General features: G+C 44.6%; 1 protein-coding gene across 1 annotated transcript in view; it reads right to left on the minus strand.

The window, feature by feature from the left end:
• Window positions 1-19,490, minus strand: part of LOC120530679 (dynein heavy chain 11, axonemal-like) — a 645,801-nt gene that overhangs the window by 564,778 nt on the left and 61,533 nt on the right. The window contains 2 exon segments of the mRNA XM_039755100.1: window positions 3,367-3,504; window positions 3,854-3,970. Coding sequence (XP_039611034.1) covers window positions 3,367-3,504; window positions 3,854-3,970 — 255 coding nt within the window.

Raw genomic sequence — 19,490 nt, forward strand, 5'->3', positions numbered from 1 at the left:
ACGGGGGAGACTGAGGAAGGACCCACGGCCAGGGAGACTGCCCCCAGGCGCCACCAGGGAAGGTATTGCACTGTCCATGGTGGCTCCCCCGGGACGTATGCAGCAGAGGCGTCCCGGCCGGGCATGGGACCCGGCTATCCGTCACAATATATATATATATAAAAAATCCAACATCTGCCTGTCTGTATGTCCGTCCGCTTTCCACGCGAGAACTACTTAACGGATTTAGATCGGGTTTTCTTCTATAATTTGCTTGAACATTCCAGTTGATTTTGCGACTTCTCTCATCAAGTTACGTATCAGAGTTCGCTTGCAGTACCAATTTACTTGGGTGAAACCCAGGGAGATGCAGTGGGGCAAAGGGCGGGCGTGCCCTCCTCATGCACACACCGTACTCGGGGTGTGTACTTTACCTCCGCTTTGTGACCCGAAATTTGCGTGATAGACATATGAGCGCCAATTAAAACGCGGCGTCAAAATCGCGCCGACAAAATCGCGAAAGTTTCATTAAATATTAATTACTAGATTAAAGCATGGGCGGCACGGTGGCGCAGTGGTAGCGCTGCTGCCTCGCAGTTAGGAGACCCGGGTTCGCTTCCCGGGTCCTCCCTGCGTGGAGTTTGCATGTTCTCCCCGTGTCTGCGTGGGTTTCCTCCGGGCGCTCCGGTTTCCTCCCACGATCCAAAGACATGCCGGTTAGGTGGTTTGGCGATTCTAAATTGGCCCTAGTGTGTGGTGGGTGTGTTTGTGTGTGTCCTGCGGTGGGTTGGCACCCTACCCTGGATTGGTTCCTGCCTTGTGCCCTGTGTTGGCTGGGATTGGCTCCAGCAGACCCCTGTGACCCTGTATTCGGATTCAGCGGGTTAGAAAATGGATGGATGGATGGATGGATTAAAGCATATATAATAATGTTTATTTTAGAAGTCAATATTATGAGACACGGCACGCAGATCAGCAACAGATTCTCGCATGTTAAACATGATGATTGGAAACAACGGGTTGGCTCGTCGATTGCGTCTCAATCGACCAACGTAATTGTCCTCCCAGTAATCAAAAACATTCTGGAGATTGTCGGATCTACTCTCGCTCAGTTCATCAAAAACGGACCCAACATCTTCTGGAGGAACGAAACTCAGTGCAATTAGCATCTTTGGATACAGTTATAACCTAGCACATAATGTGTACATAATGCGCACGTACGCGTCCCACTCTCTTGGGCTCTCTTGCGGTTTTGTCGGCGCGCATTTGTCGAAAACCAGATAGCGACTTTGTCGGCGCTCATTTGTCTGTCGCGGTTTTGTCGGCGCTCATTTGTCCGTCGCGGTTTTGTCGGTGAACCCCTCCGCTTAGCTAGCAAACGAGAGATCTACTTAACGGATTTAGATCCATTTTTTTTTTCCAGAATTTGCTTGAACATTCCGGTTGATTTTGCGACTTCTGTCATTGCGCTAAGAATCAGAGTTCACTTGCGGTACGAAGAGAGGCGCAGTGGGCCGAGGGGCAGGGGGGCATGCCCTCCTCACTCACACGCCAGCCTCGGGGTGTGTACTTTACCTCCGCTTAGCTAGCAAATGAAAGAACTACTTAATGGATTTGGATATTTTTTTTTTTCCAGAATTTGCTTGAACATTCCGGTTCATTTTGTGACATCCCTCATCACACTAAGTATCAGAGTTCACTTGCAGGAGTGATATATTCGCACTAATCCAAGACAGAGGCTGCGGGCCGAGGGCAAGGTGACGCATGACATCAGGAGTGGTGAGCCGGGCAGGGCCCTCCTCACTCACGTGCCAGCCTCCGTTCGAGTCGCTCTACCTTTGGCCACATTTTGGAGTGTTACTTGCTTCTGCTTAGCTAGCGATACCAGTTTGTTCATTGATTTTTAAAGTTTGTCCTGTTTCACTACTACACGGGTGGAGCCACGGGGTATGGCTAGATATTTATATGGTAGAAGTAATATTAATAATTCTTTACACTTTTAGATCAGATTTCTCACTACTCAAAGCGCTTCCACGTAGGGAGGACCCAGGACACAAACCCATGACCCCCTTAGTGAGGGGCACCGCAAAGAAAATAGCAAAATATTATTTCTATTGGGACAGACGGCAGGGGTGGGCCGGGATAAACCCCAATAACCCTTGTCTACTAAACGGATGGTTGGGGTTGCAGCCTCCTAAGAGTATATGCTCTCCTGAAACACTGGGTGGCAGCACTCCTGGGCCTGTATGCCCATTCATGTGCCTGCAGGGAATGCTGGGAGTTGCAGTCCAGTGGGGCAACACTGTTAGGCTCTGTGATCTACCGGGGAGTCCTGTCTCTACTTTTAGGAGCTTCTTCCTTGACCACAGAAGTATTATTAGTGTCCAGTTATAAAAGGGGCCAAATCCGTCCACTCGGGGGGTCAGAGCCAGACTACAATCCCCAGGGAGGAGTGGAAGGAAAAGGAAAGTGACACGTGTCGTAGTTGTATACAGTAGTGTATGAAAACATCTGTGTAAGTTGGATCTGAGCCTACGCCAATAGCACATTGCCACACCTACCACATGACAAACCACCTGGATCGGGACCCGAGAGCAGAGGGTGGCACCTCAGCACCACACTGGAACCCTGTGAGGTTTTATACTTTGGCTGGAGTGCCAATCCTGCCACCAAGCCACTGGGTTTCGCTGTAAGTTGGAGGGCATTGTAAAATTAAAGTGTTGTGTAAGTGTTGTATGAGGGGTTGGGAGGCCATGGGATGCCCCCTATAGGCCACACTATGCTAAAATTTTAGGAATACAGTTACAGAAGACAGCTGAGCTGATGACTACCATCCAGTAGTGTATGAAAACATCTGTGTAAGTTGGATCTGAGCCTACGCCAATAGCACATTGCCACACCTACCACATGACAAACCACCTGGATCGGGACCCGAGAGCAGAGGGTGGCACCTCAGCACCACACTGGAACCCTGTGAGGTTTTATACTTTGGCTGGAGTGCCAATCCTGCCACCAAGCCACTGGGTTTCGCTGTAAATTGGAGGGCATTGTAAAATTAAAGTGTTTGCACCAAAACCATGTTGTGTAAGTGTTGTATGAGGGGTTGGGAGGCCATGGGATGCCCCCTATAGGCCACACTATGCTAAAATTTTAGGAATACAGTTACAGAAGACAGCTGAGCTGATGACTACCATCCAGCCAAAACAGTGGATCTGATTTATGTCACACTTTCATAACGAGTGTCACCTTGCTACCCCACTAAATACCAGAAGGTGACAAAATGGATCAAGCACCGGCATTGCAGTTAAGCCAAAAACAGTGAAGCCCAAAAGGTCAAGAATGGCCTGAACTGAAAAGCCGAAAGGTTTACCCCTGGAAGTGACTCACCTTGTCCCTTTGACTCTCGACGATTTGCCAGCAGCAGTTCACTTCGGCCTCAAACATGGCCAGCAGCACGGCGACGTTGGGTGCAAACAGCTGATTGACAAGCGGCCTTTCCAGGAGCGTGCCGAAGATTTGCAAAAGCTATCAAAACAATCATAGCCTTGCCTGAGCATCCGCATATAATAAAACACTTGTCACACACACAAAAAAAAAAACAAAAAACGAAGCAAACAAAGAAGGGAAAGCAATCTGCAGGGGTCTAGGTGGGATAATATATCCAGATGATGACTGTCATAAAGCGCATGTAATTATTCATGTCTCTAAAGCCCACCACCCACCAAAAAGAAAGACACATCCCTGACCCTGAAAGTCAAACCAATGTATGTGTTTTGTTGTCTGAGTGCTGTGATGCATCAGGAGACTGACCACTCTGCACAGTCAATTCTGCCGCAGGTAATGATACCACAAATGGAAAGAAAATTGTTCTCACCTTAAAGGCAGACTCCAGTCCTCTTGAGTCTCGAAATGCGAGGTTAAGCACTGTTCCCAGGCGCTGATCAAAATCCTTGTTTTGCTCCATGAGTCGGGTGTAATCAGAGAGAAATTCCTGTGTAGATTACAGCTTTCTGTTAGGAACGGCCAGACAATTCTGGAACATTTTTGTCAAAGTTATGGCATTCGCAGACTGGGGGAGTGTGTGTGTGTGTGGGTGTGTGGGTGTGTGATTAATTAAAAACAAAAGAAGTGAGCCATTAAATACAGGACCCTCTGATTTACCCCTCTGCTCCATGGTTAAAAATGACAAATCAGACAATTCAGATATTAAAGTGCAGACTTTCATTAAAGGTTATTTGTATACATTTTAGTCACACAGTGTAGAAATGACAACACAGTACTTGGGGGTCCACAGCATTGATAGGCTCGACTGGTCTCGTAACACAGAGAAACTATATAAGAGAAGGCAGAGCAGACACTTTTTTCTTAGACTGCATTCCTTTAATAGGGGGAAGTACATCTTTCATGGCTTCAATAACTCTGTTCACTCTTAGGTGAATCAACAACCTAATTAAAAGGGCAGGATCAGTTAGTGTGGATAGTGAAAAAGAAGGGAATTAAAACAAAGCTGAGTGCCATTATGAACAATGCTGCACATCCTCTCTCTGACACGCCAACACTGAGTACTCTGAAACAACAAATCATTCAGCAGAGGAGTGTCAAGAAACAGCACAGGGGCTCCTTTATATGGAAAGGCAATATGTCTGTATAGCGCCTTACAGGAGCTGGGACTGCCAAGTTAGAGCTTTTGTAGTGTGTGTGTATTATACTTATCTATCTATCTATCTATCTATCTATCTATCTATCTATCCTACCGACTATACCAAATTATTATCTAGTTATCTATTATATAGTGTGTTTCCTATCTATCTGTCTATCTATCTATCTATTTATCTATCTATCTATCTATCTATCAATCTATCTATCCTACCGACTATACCAAATTAATATCTAGTTATCTATTATATACTGTGTTTCCTATCTATCTATATATCTACAGTGGTGTGAAAAACTATTTGCCCCCTTCCTGATTTCTTATTCTTTTGCATGTTTGTCACACAAAATGTTTCTGATCATCAAACACATTTAACCATTAGTCAAATATAACACAAGTAAACACAAAATGCAGTTTTTAAATGATGGTTTTATTATTTAGGAGAAAAAAATCCAAACCTACATGGCCCTGTGTGAAAAAGTAATTGCCCCCTGAACCTAATAACTGGTTGGGCCACCCTTAGCAGCAATAACTGCAATCAAGCGTTTGCGATAACTTGCAATGAGTCTTTTACAGCGCTCTGGAGGAGTTTTGGCCCACTCATCTTTGCAGAATTGTTGTAATTCAGCTTTATTTGAGGGTTTTCTAGCATGAACCGCCTTTTAAGGTCATGCAGGTCATAGCATCTCAATTGGATTCAGGTCAGGACTTTGACTAGGCCACTCCAAAGTCTTCATTTTGTTTTTCTTCAGCCATTCAGAGGTGGATTTGCTGGTGTGTTTTGGGTCATTGTCCTGTTGCAGCACCCAAGATCGCTTCAGCTTGAGTTGACGAACAGATGGCCGGACATTCTCCTTCAGGATTTTTGGTAGACAGTAGAATTCATGGTTCCATCTATCACAGCAAGCCTTCCAGGTCCTGAAGCAGCAAAACAACCCCAGACCATCACACTACCACCACCATATTTTACTGTTGGTATGATGTTCTTTTTCTGAAATGCTGTGTTCCTTTTACGCCAGATGTAACGGGACATTTGACTTCCAAAAGTTCAACTTTTGTCTCATCAGTCCACAAGGTATTTTCCCAAAAGTCTTGGCAATCATTGAGATGTTTCTTAGCAAAATTGAGACGAGCCCTAATGTTCTTTTGCTTAACAGTGGTTTGCGTCTTGGAAATCTGCCATGCAGGCCGTTTTGCCCAGTCTCTTTCTTATGGTGGAGTCGTGAACACTGACCTTAATTGAGGCAAGTGAGGCCTGCAGTTCTTTAGACGTTGTCCTGGGGTCTTTGTGACCTCTCGGATGAGTCATCTCTGCGCTCTTGGGGTAATTTTGGTCGGCCGCCACTCCTGGGAAGGTTCACCACTGTTCCATGTTTTTGCCATTTGTGGATAATGGCTCTCACTGTGGTTCGCTGGAGTCCCAAAGCTTTAGAAATGGCTTTATAACCTTTACCAGACTGATAGATCTCAATTACTTCTGTTCTCATTGGTTCCTGAATTTCTTTGGATCTTGGCATGATGTCTAGCTTTTGAGGTGCTTTTGGTCTACTTCTCTGTGTCAGGCAGCTCCTATTTAAGTGATTTCTTGATTGAAACAGGTGTGGCAGTAATCAGGCCTGGGGGTGGCTACGGAAATTGAACTCAGGTGTGATACCCCACAGTTAGGTGATTTTTAACAAGGGGCAATTACTTTTCACACAGGGCCATGTAGGTTTGGATTTTTTTTCTCCCTAAATAATAAAAACCATCATTTAAAAACTGCATTTTGTGCTTACTTGTGTTATATTTGACTAATGGTGTGGCGGAAGTGCTGAGGTCCAGGGCTCCAAAGGCATGGGGGCGCCCCCAGATGGTCTGGGAAGAGCGCAAGCCCTCCTCCGGTCCTCCTGGGCGTCCCAGCCAGGTCACCACCCCAGCCACCTCTGACAGTAGTTATCTATTATATAGTGTGTTTCCTATCTATCTATCATTATATTGTGCCTTTCACATATCTATCTAGGGCAGCATAGTGGCATAGTGGTAGCGCTGCTGCCTCGCAGTAAGGAGGCCTGGGTTCGCTTCCCGGGTCCTCCTTGTGTGGAGTTTGCATGTTCTCCCCGTGTCTGTGTGGGCTTCCTCCCAAAGTCCAAAGACATGCAGGTTAGGTGCATTGGTCATCCTAAATTGTTCCTAGTGTGTGCTTGGTGTGTGTGTGTGTGTGTGTGCCCTGCGGTGGGCTGGCGCCTTGCCTGGGATTTGTTCCTGCCTTGTGCCCTGTGCTGGCTGGGATTGGCTCCAGCAGACCCCCGTAAACCTGTGTTAGGATATAGCAGGTTGACTGACTGACTTATCTATTCTGTATGTTCTTATTTATAAGCTAGACATATGAACTGTAATATTAGTGTTTCATTAGGCTTGTTGTACTAACTAATTCTAACTAATACACCTAATAAAAAAACCCTAGACTTTAGGACTGACTCAGGAAGCATATTTTATTTCAGGGTTCAGGTGGTCTGGGTTCCTCGGACTGGTTTGGCAAAGATGATTCAGCGCAGGACATTCTATAAGCCATACCCCTGCAGGAAGGCCATAAAACTACCCAGCTGGCAAGCTTCAGCTAAACAAATGGCATCCACTACTTGTGGGCGGTCGTGAAAAGGCTGTGTGTGCACCCGTTGGTCTGAAGTAGGGCTGTTTGGGATTGGTTTTAAATCAGAGGCCATTCCGTACCACAATTTCCTATCAGTCTAAGGATCTGGACAAGAATGAATAAAGTTGGTTTCTCTCTCTACCACCATGACCATGAAGAGAACACAATGAGAAGCACAACTCTGATCTACCTGGAGTTGGCTCTCCGGCCACAGTGAGTTACCAGGTCGTAAGGGCTTTAGTCAGGGAAGTGACCAAGAACCCAGTGGTCACTCTAACAGACTGTCAGTAGTTAAGATAGGAGAACCTGGCAGATGGACTGGACTCCATCACTCAGATGTTAATGGTTGAGTGGCCAGACAGAAGCCACTCGAGAGTAAAAGGCCTGCCTGGAGTTGGCCGACCAGCATTTAAAGGACTTGGGTCTGATGAGATAAAAATTTGGGCATTTTGGGTAGAACTACGTATGGTGAATGCTCCTCATCTGCATAATACCACCCTTATGGTAGTACCATGCTGGAGGTGGTGCATCTTGGAAGCAGGAACAGAGAGGTCCTTGAAGAAAAGCTGACCCACAGTAAACGTCACCTCAGACAGGGGACGATGCTCACCAACTATGGAAAAAACGAGCATGTCGCATCTTTCAAGTTTTCAGCAAATTGAGAATATCGATCTACGCCACCACCATACGATCAAAGCACCATGCAGTCCCTACATTGATGAACAGAAGGCCAGAGGTCAACATGACCCTCATCGTCTAATTCTTTCATGCAAAGCATGAAAACCATGAGGACTGGCTGAGATCATTTATGTTAGGTAGAATGCCTACAGGGGGCTGGGTGGTCTCGTGGCCTTGGAGCCTCTGTAGGTTTTATTTGTTTTGTTTTCTTCTGCAGACGTCTGGAGTTTTTTTTTTTGTTTGTTTTTTCTGCCCTCCCTGGCCGTCACACCTTACAGTGATCCCCCACCTATCCCGGAAGATACGTTCCATACCCATTAGTGATTAGTGAAAATCAGCGATATAGAAAGACCATATAAATAAAAAAAAAATTATAGTTCAAGCCTTAAAATATCCCTACCACACGCTTTAAACACATGTAAACTTATTAAAACACACTTTGTAAACACATATGAGATGTGGATGTCGGGCTAAAGATATGAGTAACATAAAAAATAAATCTTGGCAGGGAGACCAGAGAGATGAGACGTGATCTTCTCAGAAGACATTTTGACGTCCTGCGAGACAAGGCAGTGAGACAAAAGGACAGCAGCTGTACAGGCTTTTAAAAGATCGACGCGCAGCGTGACAAGCAGAACACGCACCTTGGCAGAAGCAGCACAAAGCCAGTAGCCGATCCGTCCGCATCTCCTTAGCGTGCGTTCAGCTCTCCTCCAATGAGCGGCAGAGATACAAAGAAGGAGGAGCAAAGCGCGCCTCCCCATGGGGTGGGTTGAACAAAGTGATCGAGACCAGATCAACTCAGACAGACACTTTGATGACACGCGAGATTAGACATTACAACCTTAGGAAGCAAAACCCGTGAGATGGCGACTTTTGCACATCACGCCCTACTTACAAACAATTTAAAGCAAGTTCATGGATATCTAATCTCACAGTTGGTGGAATGCTTTTGGCAGACACACTTCAGGTACCCCCAGCTCTTAAAACAACGACAAGCAGAAGAACACGCAGCTTGCCAGAAAGCCAGCAGATGATTGACTGCTTCTCCTCAGCGTGTGTTATGTTGTGGTATTAATGTTATTTAATTTGGGCAGTAGGGGGCACTGTACAAATATATATATAAATAGAACTGGGAGAGCGATGGGAGAGGGTTCCCGGAAGGAGATTGTATGAGAGAGGCTTTTCTATAATAAAGAAAGTATTTGGAGATTTCTTTGTGTACTAATCAATATAACAACGTGCATTCAGCCCTCACCCCGAAAACTCCTGCTAGAGATGCTAAGTGGCAAAATTTACAGCTGCTGTACAGGATTTTAAAAGAGTAAAGCGTGACAAGCAGAACACACAGCTCGCCAGCAGCAGCAGCAGCAAGATAGTAGATGAACCGATCGCATCTCTTTAACGTGCGTTCAGAAGCCCCCCCTTCACAGCGTTATACGTCCTGTGAGAAAGAGATTTAACCACGACCGGGGTAGGAAATAAAGGACAAATATTGTTTTTACAAAAGTTACGTTCATCCATTATCCAACCCGCTATATCCTAACTACAGGGTCACGGGGGTCTGCTGGAGCCAATCCCAGCCAACACAGGGTGCAAGGCAGGAAACAAACCCCGGGCAGGGTGCTAGCCCACCGCAGGGCACACACACTAGGGACAATCCACCTAACCTGCATGTCTTTGGACTGTGGGAGGAAAGCCATGCAGACACGAGGAGAACATGCAAGGCAGCAGCTCTACCCACTGCGCAACCAACCCGCTATATCCTAACTACAGGGTCACGGGGGTCTGCTGGAGCCAATCCCAGCCAACACAAGGCGCAAGGCAGGAAACAAACCCCGGGCAGGGCGCCAGCCCACCACAGGGCATGCACGCACACACACCAAGCACACACTAGGGACAATCCACCTAACCTGCATGTCTTTGGACTGTGGGAGGAAACTCATGCAGACATGGGGAGAACATGCCAGCTCCACGCAGGGAGAACCCGGGCAGCGCTACCCACTGCACCACCAACCCGCTATATCCTAACTATAGGGTCAGGGGGGTCTGCTGGAGCCAATCCCAGTCAACACAGGGCAGGGCACGCACCACACACACACACACACCCACTAGAGACAATCCACCTAACCTGCATGTCTTTGGACTGTGGGAGGAAACCCATGCAGACACGGTGTCCCTCAGGGCCACAAATATGTGAGAAATATAGTAGATTGTAAATAGTTCAAAGTTAAAGACGTTCATTTTTTTTGCTGTTACAACCCTGTGGGTTTTTTTTTTCTTCTTTACTGTTCAAGTAAATTATTTTCTGAACTTTATTTTGTCCATCTGTTTTATTCTTTTGTTTTTTCGAACCTGACGTGGAGGTCACTACAATCCATTTTATATTGATTTATGTATGAAACCATTTCTTTGTGTGCATTTCTGAAATCTGAGACTTTTGGAAAAAATATTCATCCCTCAAAGAGTTAAAAGAAAAGCCTTCCTCATTTCTGACCGGGGAGGACTGGCCTCTCCTAAATGGTCAAGTTTGCCTACACAGACCACAGACAGCGTTCACCTTGACGAACAGGCCTGGCGTCTTCAATGTCACTATATATGCTGACACTGCTACCCAACTCCCCTTAACCCCCCCCTCCCCCCCCAAATCTACTACCACCAACCTGCCCCCAACTGAGAAGGCAGAAGCAGGGCACCAAATTATTTGAAGATGTTTTATGGATACAAAAAATCACCGACCTGCCCCGAAATTGGCCATTTTGTATAGGCCAGCGACAATCAGGCTATTGAACAGAGTCCTGCTGAGCTTTCCCTCCTTGTAAATTACCTGTCTTGTTTTATCTTCCACAGCAGATTAAAGGTATGCAGAAGGACCTGATCTAAACGTCAAGACCACTACTTGAATCGCACAACAAAATAATCGACTTGACATGGCTGCCCTAGGAACAAATTGTGGGATAGACGAGACCACCTGCAAGGAGCCCGGGCTCTCCATACTGAGGTATGTGTGCACTCCAAGATGGGGAGAAGGACTTTTGTGAGGACTGATGTATTTTTTTTTTTTATCTTGCAACAATGTCAGTGCTTTTGTGTGAAAAGAGTTTTATCGACTGAAGTCAATGGGGTCAACAAACAAAAACTTCAACGTGGTTCTCGTGGAGTTGCCGTGTTTTACGTGTACTGTGATGAGTTTGTTTGAGTTTTTGATCCAAGCGTGTAGTGCATTTGCTTCCAAATTTCTAAAATACAACATTAGAACATGAGAACAATCTGGACGAGAACAGGCCATGCAGCCCTACAAGGCTCGCCAGTCCTAACCAAAGTCCTCCAAAACAACATCAAGTCGAGTTCTGAAGGTCCCTAAAGTCCTGCTGTCTACCACACTACATGGTCTCTTATTCCAAGTGTCTGTGGCTCTCTGTGTAAAGAAAAACTTCCTAATGTTTGTGTGAAATTTCCCCTTAACAAGTTTCCAACTGTGTCCCCGTGTTCTTGATGAGCTCATTTTAAAGTCACCGTCTTGGTCCACTGCACAAATTCCCTTCATCATTTTAAACACTTCAGTCAGGTCTCCTCTTCATCTTCTTTTGTTTAAACTGTAAAGGCTCAGCTCTTTTCATCTTTCCTCATAACTCATCCCCTGTAGCCCTAAATCAGCCTAGTTGCTCTTCTCTGGACCTTCTCTTGTGCTGTTATGTCCTTTTTGTAGCCTGGAGACCCAAATTGCACACAGGACTCCAGATGAGGCCTCACCAGTGTGTTATAAAGCTGAGCAGAACCTCCTGTGACTTGTACTCCACACAGCAAGGCGCTATATAATCTGACATTCTGTTAGCCTTCTTAATGGCTTCTGAACACTGTCTGGCAGTTGACAGCTTAGAGTCCACTGTGATTCCTAATCCTTCTCATAAGGTGGACTCTCAATTTTCAGACCTCCCTCTGTGTGTTCAACCCTCACATTTTCACTTCTTACATGTAATACTTTACATTTACTAACATTAAATTTCATCTGCCATAAATCTGCCCAAGCCTGTATGCTGTCTAAGTCCTTCTGCAATGATATAACAGATTCCAAATATTCTGCCAATCCACCTATCTTGGTATCATCTGCAAACTTCACCAGCTTGTTACTTAAAAGTGCTTTGAACGACTGGTAATCACCCACATCAAAGCCTCCATCCCAGCTGATCTAGACCAACACCAGTTTGCTTATCGGTCAAACAGATCAATTGAGGATGCCATCCGTGTGGCTCTACATCATTGTCGGGCAACTGGTGCCAGTGCGCCGTGGAATTTTCTAGGGGTGCCACAAAAACTTTTGTAAAATATTTTAAATTGCTAGTGTTTTTGAACTTTTGGTTGATTAAAAAAATAATGTTTAAAAAAATATATTTTATGTTGGAAAAACAGATAACGGTTAATCAGATTGTTGAATAAACGAATGTATTTATTTTGAATGCAAGTTAAAATTTTCGCTGTTCACCATTCATCATAATATCAACATCAGTGGTGTCAAAAACATCTTGTGAGACTTAAAAAGTCTCGTTGTTAGAAGATCTCGCTCACTGTACGGATACGGAAATGAAGTCTAAGAAACGCGAGAGACTTCAAATGATCGACAAGGAAATGTGCGTCTGTCTTTCGAAAATCTCATATGTGCTGAAAAACAATCTCAACGTTCACATTAATTAAATTTAAGATTTATCCTTTGATTCCTTTATTAATAAAATGTCTTTCAAACTTGTAAAATTAACTGTTTTTATTGGCGATTGTCCATAGATTGTGTCGTCACGACTTATGGGCAGTCCCTCAGGTGCGCCGTGAAAGAAAGATTTTGGACTTAGTGCGCCACAACTCGAAAAAGGTTGCCTTTCACTGCTCTACATGCTGCTCTCTCGTACCTGGAAAATCCCAACTCCTATGTTAGGATGCTCTTCATTGACTACAGCTCTGCATTTAATACCATCATACCTAACCAGCTGATCCAAAAACTTTATGCACTAGGACTTGCTCCGTCCATATGCAACTGGTTACTGGATTTTCTCACCAACCGTCCCCAGTCTGTCAGGATGGGCAAACACACATCCTCCACCCTTACCCTGAGCACTGGTGTGCCGCAAGGATGTGTACTAAGTCCCCTTCTCTATGCCCTCTTCACCCATGACTGTCAACCCATCCACCAATCAAACATTATTGTTACATTTGCTGATGATATGACTGTCATTGGGCTTGTAACAGAGAACAATGAAGCTGCATATAGGGAAGAGGCTCAGGATCTGACAGCATGGTGCAACACCAACAACCTGATCTTAAGTACCAAAAAGACCAAAGAAGTTATTCTGGACTTTCGGACCACTAAAAAGACCAATCACAGTCCGATAACAATCAATGCAGATGCTGTGGAGAGAGTTTCCAGGTTTAAGTTTCTAGGAGTCACCATCTTGGAGGACCTGTCCTGGGCTGACAACAACTTGGCTATAAAAGGGAAAGCACAACAACACCCTCTGTTTTCTCAGGAAGCTAAGGAAAGCTGACCTGCCTCAGAAGCTGCTGGTTAATTTCTATAGATGCGCTATAGAGATCATCTTAACTAACTGCATGATGGCCTGCAGGTATAACAGCTGCACCAAGGCTGCTAAAAAAGCCCTGCAAGCGCGTCGTAAAAACAGCAGAGGACTGAACTGCCATCACTCGAACTCTCGTATAAGACTGGCTATGTGAGAAGGGCCAAAAACATCCTCAAGGACAAAACTCATCCTGGAAATTCTTTGTTTGCGCTCCTCCCGTCAGGCAGGTTAATCCGCACAAACAGACTAAAAAAGAGCTTTTTCCCATCTGCCATAAACTTTGTGAACTCTGAATCTCATTAGTCTGAGATCATTTTTAATTGAACATTTGCAATAAGCTATATTGTTAATGTGCAATATACTAATGTATTACAATATAGAATATGTAATGTACTATTCATTAACAGGTGCAAGAACAATTTATGCTGCTTATTGTGAGCAATAATATTTTGCTCTGGTTACTTGATCACTTAACACTGTATACAACATATTTGGAAATATTTGACTTTTCTTTAAATGCACCTTGGGGCCGTCACAAAAAGTAATTTTGTTGTGTTACACAATGACAATAAAGTGCTTGAACTTGAACTACTTATATTGCTATCTAAATCATTTATTTATATTAATAACAACAACAGCAGCTCCAGCACTGACCCCTGCTGGTCACCACTCTTAACATCAGTCAATTCTGATGAGGGTCATCACACCATCACCTTCTGCTTATTGTGTGTGAGCCAATTCTGCTCCCATCTACACACCACACCCTGAACATCCACTTCTTTTAGTTTGATGCCCATTCTCTCATGTGGCACCTTATCAAATGCTTTCTGAATGTCTAGATAAATAATCTTGTAATCTCACCTTTGCTCGTATCCTTTTGTTGTTTCCTCATAGAATTAGAAAACACGACCTCCCTCTTCTGAACCCATGCTGACTGTTCAGTTAAACTCCTGTCATTGCCCATGTGTTGCTCAATCTTATCCCTAATAATTCCTTCCATTAATTTTCCTGTGATGCATGTTAAGCTTACTGGCCTGTATTAGCTTGGATCTACTCAGTCACCATTTTTATATAATGGGATGATATTTGCCATTTTCCAGTCCTTCAGAATCTACCCAGTGCTTTCCTAAAAATATGTGTCAAGAGTTTGTATATAAAAACACATAAAAAGAATACACCAACCAAAGATGATATTTTTGGATATGAGGGGGACCCAAAATTTCCAGAAGGAGTACGAGAGTAGGGTGTAGTTGCCAAATTTGCCACTAGGTATCAAATGACAACAGGAAGGCGCCCACCTGGGGACAAAGAGACATGGTGGTAGAAGAGAGAGGTGAAGGATGTGTCACACACAAGTGCATGAGAGGCAGTTAATGGATTTGGTTGAGCGTGGTATGCCCGAACAGGGGTTAATGGGATGCACTAACATCTTTTTTCTCTCCCCTCCAGACTCTCCGAAAAGAAGCCTGCCTAACTCCACCTTCACTTCCAGAACCTTCACTACCAGTGACCTCACTTCCGGTTCCAACCCCTTGGACACACCACTTTTCTTCAGCAGCTCTAAAGGCAGCCGCTTTCCTCTGTTCGCCAGTCCCATTCTGGACTCGGTCTTGAGAGACTACTCTGCTTCACTGAGCATATACTGACTACATCGTGTTTTCTTTTTTCCAGGGAGTTTTTTTTTTTAAATGCGGGGTGGAACCCCAAGCCTTTTTGGTTCACCGACAAAAGTGCGATAGACGTATGCGTCTCGACAAAACCGCGACCGACAAATGAGCGTCGACAAACCTGCGCCGACAAAATCGACACGACAAAATCGCAAGAGAGGCCAAAAGAGTGGGACGCCCTTGCTGCAATTCTTCCTACATATGCAGAGCGTGATCTTAAGGACTATCTGCGTGCCGTGCTGATGGCATGCCGCGTCTCATAATATTGACTTCTAAAATAAACATTATTATATATGCTTTAAACTAGTAATTCATATTTAATGAAACTTTCGTGATTTTGTCGGGGCGATTTTGACGGCGCGCATATGTCTATCGCACAAATGTCGGGTCACAGCCTTTTTCATGTCTCTCGTGATGATTTACAGATGTGATAAAGGTTAGGAAGGAGGCACAGAAGACATGGCACAATCAGAGAAGGAGGAAGATTAAGAAATGTCCAGGATGATTATCAAGGAGGTAAAGAGGGCAGTGGCAACAGCTAAGCAACAAGCTTTGGAAGACGTATATGACAATGTGGAGACAAAACAGGGAGAGAGAAGGATCTGTAGAATAGCAAAAACTAGGAACAAGGCTGGAGAGGATATTAGTCATGTAAAGAAAATAAAAGATAAGCAAGGTGTAGTTTTAAATGAGCAAGATAGGATCAAGAGGAGATGGAAGAGGTACTTCAAAAAGCTGTTGAATGAAGAAAATGAAAGGGTAGTATTTGGGGAGCCCCAAATGAATTGTGAGTACCAAGAATAAGGAGGGAGGAAGTAAAGGAGGCACTGAGTGAAAAGAATGAAAAATGGAAGGGCAACGGGATCGGATGGAATACCAACTGAAGTGTGGAAGAGTTTAGGAGAAGAGGGAGTAGATGTGTTATGAGATCTAATGAGAAGATCTATGAACAGGAGAGAACACCAGAGGAGAGCAGGAACAGGGTGATTGTATCCATTTATAAAGAGAAGGAAGAAATTCAGGATCCTGGAAACTATATAGGGATAAAGCTGATGTCAACACACAATGAAAATCTGAAAAAGAGCTGTAGAGAGAAGGCTTAGGAAAGAGACCACCATAGGGGAGGAGCAGTTTGGTTTTAGGCCAGGGAGAGGAACAACTGATGCAGTCTTTGCATTGAGACAGCTGACAGAGAAGCAACAAGAAAAACAGAAAGGTCTGCACATGGCATGTATTGATTTGGAGAAGGCTTATGATGGACTGCCATGTCAAGAGGTCAGGAGGAGCATGACAGAGAAAGGAGGACCAGAGAAGTGTGTGAAGATTGTCCAGGATGTGTATGAGGAAGTGAGGATTTGGGTTGAAAGTAGTGTTGGGGTAACAGACACAATCCCAGTTAGAAGTGGTCTGCACCAGGGGTCTTCTTGAAGTCCTTACCTTATTGATCTGGTAATGGATGTGTTGAATTATGGGATCAAAGACCAATCCCTCTGGTGGAGACTTTTTGTTGATGACATTGTGTTGTGCAGCTCCAGAAAAGAAGAAGCTTTGGTAGATGGAGGATTGAAGATAAATAGGAAGAAGAAGAAGACAGAATATATGAGGTGTAATGATGGTCAGGATTTGGAGGTGAGCCTGCAGGGAGTGCCATTGAAAAGAGTGGAATATAAATTTAAATATCTAGGATCAGTGGTAGCCCGAGATGGAGAATTAGATGCAGAGATAACCCATAGAGTTCTGTGTGGATGGAACAATTGGAAGAAGGTATGAGGAGTATTATGTGATTGACGAATTAAGGCAAAGATTCAAGGTCAGGTTGTTAAGACAGTGGTGTGACCAGCAATGGTGTATGGAGCTGAGACAGGGGCAGTAAAGTGAGTGCAGGAGAAGAAGAAGTTACATGTGGAAGAAATGAGAATGTGGAGATGTGCAGAGTTACCAAAGAGGACAGAATAAGAAATGAGACAATCAGAGGTACAAGAAAAGTGGTAGAGACATCTAAGAAAGGACAGGACAGTAGGCTGAAGTGGTTTGGACATGTGATGAGGAGAGACAGTGGATATGTGGGCAAATAGTGATGGGAATGAAAGTCCATGGGAGGAGAAAGCAAGGGAGGCCAAAGCAGAGGGGGAATAGATAAAGTAAAAGAAGATCTGAAGGAAAAGGGTCTGACTGGTGAGGAGGTACAGGAATGAGCTGCATGGAGAAGGTTGATCAAGCCATTTGACCCCATATAGACATCATGCTGAGCTGATCCACTGCGCATTTCTGGCATTTATTCTGCAATCCTTCAGGTGGCTTTGTCAATTTTATTTCCCTAAACTACCGCAGCAGATTTTCAAGAGACAACAGTGATCACTTTCCAACACTGACTGACTTGTTCATAAATAATTGTTCCCCATGGACAGACTGATAAACAGCGACATTAAATTAAAGTGCTGAGGCAGCAACAGGATAGCATCACCAGCCAAGGTCTAGAGAAGTGGCAGTGTATACGCTTTTATTCAAAAACCGCACGCTCAGGCTACGATTCAATGAGTGGGCATGGTGGTGCAGGTGGCCGGTGTGGAGGCGAGTTGTTCCACATCGGCACTCTGTGGGTCACAGGTAATTAAAGCACTGCAAACATGGAGGTATAAAGGAGAGCCTGAGGGGGAGATTAAAAAAAAAGAAAGTAAAGCGAGGAAGAACCTATATGAAGGATGAAAAGTCAGGAATGCGGCATAGCCAGTGAAGCAGAGAGGAGGCATGATGGTTGAGAAGAGGCACAGTGAGGGGCAGAGATGCCCCAGGAGTAGGCTCACTCCCTGTTGAGTGATGATGAAGATCAGGATCGATCACGTGTTCCGAAAGTTCAATGGCCACCAAATTACAGCCGTGGAAGATGGCGCAGGACCCGTGAGCTGCCCACAGATGCTGAGGGATGGCGGTGGAGCACAAGCTGGTAAAAGGGTTGACCACGTATGCCAGGGGAGTTTCTCTGCACCTGAGCAGACCTCGTAAAATCAGAAGGATGCCTTAGAATGCGTATTTTAAGATCCTGACTGTGTTTTAACTTGAAGATTTTAAACTGTTTGGATTAGTGAATTTAGGGAACGTTTAACTTTTATTGGAGTATTTATTCATTTATCTAAGACTAGCTGTCCCCTGCGGCCCCACCCACACAGTATTGAAACAGGACAAACTTTAAAAATCAATAAAAAAAATGTAATCATTTGTATTGAGAAGAATTTATATTGATAGCTTTTGTATCCTAGGGCCTCTTGATATACAATATGTTTGGCTTTGGGTGAGAATGTAGCTGTGATCTCTTTGGCAAAAATGTAAAAAGTTGGCAAGGTACCTCTGGCCAAGTGTAAGACAGGTGCGCTCCAACGTCAAACATTGCCACTGTATCTGATCGTATTCTGCTCTGATGGGAGGACGTCCCCCACGTGGGGAGAAAAGCACGCGGCCATGATATCTCTGCCAATGAGCAGCTACCCTCTAAAACACAAGTAGCTCTGATCTGTCTCTCAAAAACGTCACTCTTTAACAATCTCCAGATGATAATGTCTGTTGAACAAACAGGTATCGCTAGCTAAATGAAGGCAAGGTACGCTCCAACATGTGGCGAGAGGCAGAGCGACTTGAACAGAGGCTGTCACACGAGTGAGGTGGGCCACTCCTGAGGTCTCACCTTCCCCTTCCCTCATCCCGCAGCCTTTCTCTCGGATTCGCACAAATAAATCGGTACTGCAACCGAACTATGATGCTCAGTGTGATAAGAGAGGTCACAAAATCAACCGGAATGTTCAAGCAAATTATAGAAAGGACCCCGATCTAAATCCATTAAGTAGTTATTTCGTGAAAAGCGGACAGACAGACAGACAGACAGACGTTGGATTTTATATACATTGAGAAGAAACTGCAGTTTCATTTTGAATATTAGTTTGTTTGAAGATAAAAACACTATTTTCACATCTGAATCACTTCTAGCTCTCATGTGTTGTCAATACACAGTCCATCCTCAGTTCAAGGGAGTATACGAGATGCAGCCATCTTGGACATCAGAGTGGCGCACCCAAAAGTCAACAAGTTGTGGACCATAAACAATGTGGCTGTTGCTTTGCACCCTGCATATCCACTGGGTCTCACTCCCTCTGACTTCTTTTTTGTTCCCAGAATTAAAATTGAGACTGAAGGGAAGAAGATTAACTACCATGCTAGAAATCTGGTGAAAAAACACAGGAGGCTCTAGACATGATAACAAAAAATGAGCACAGCAAATGTCTCCAGAAATAGTAGAAGCTCTGGGACAAGTGGATTACACCTCA

This window comes from Polypterus senegalus, chromosome 6, assembly GCF_016835505.1.
Source record: "Polypterus senegalus isolate Bchr_013 chromosome 6, ASM1683550v1, whole genome shotgun sequence".
NCBI lineage: Eukaryota > Metazoa > Chordata > Cladistia > Polypteriformes > Polypteridae > Polypterus > Polypterus senegalus.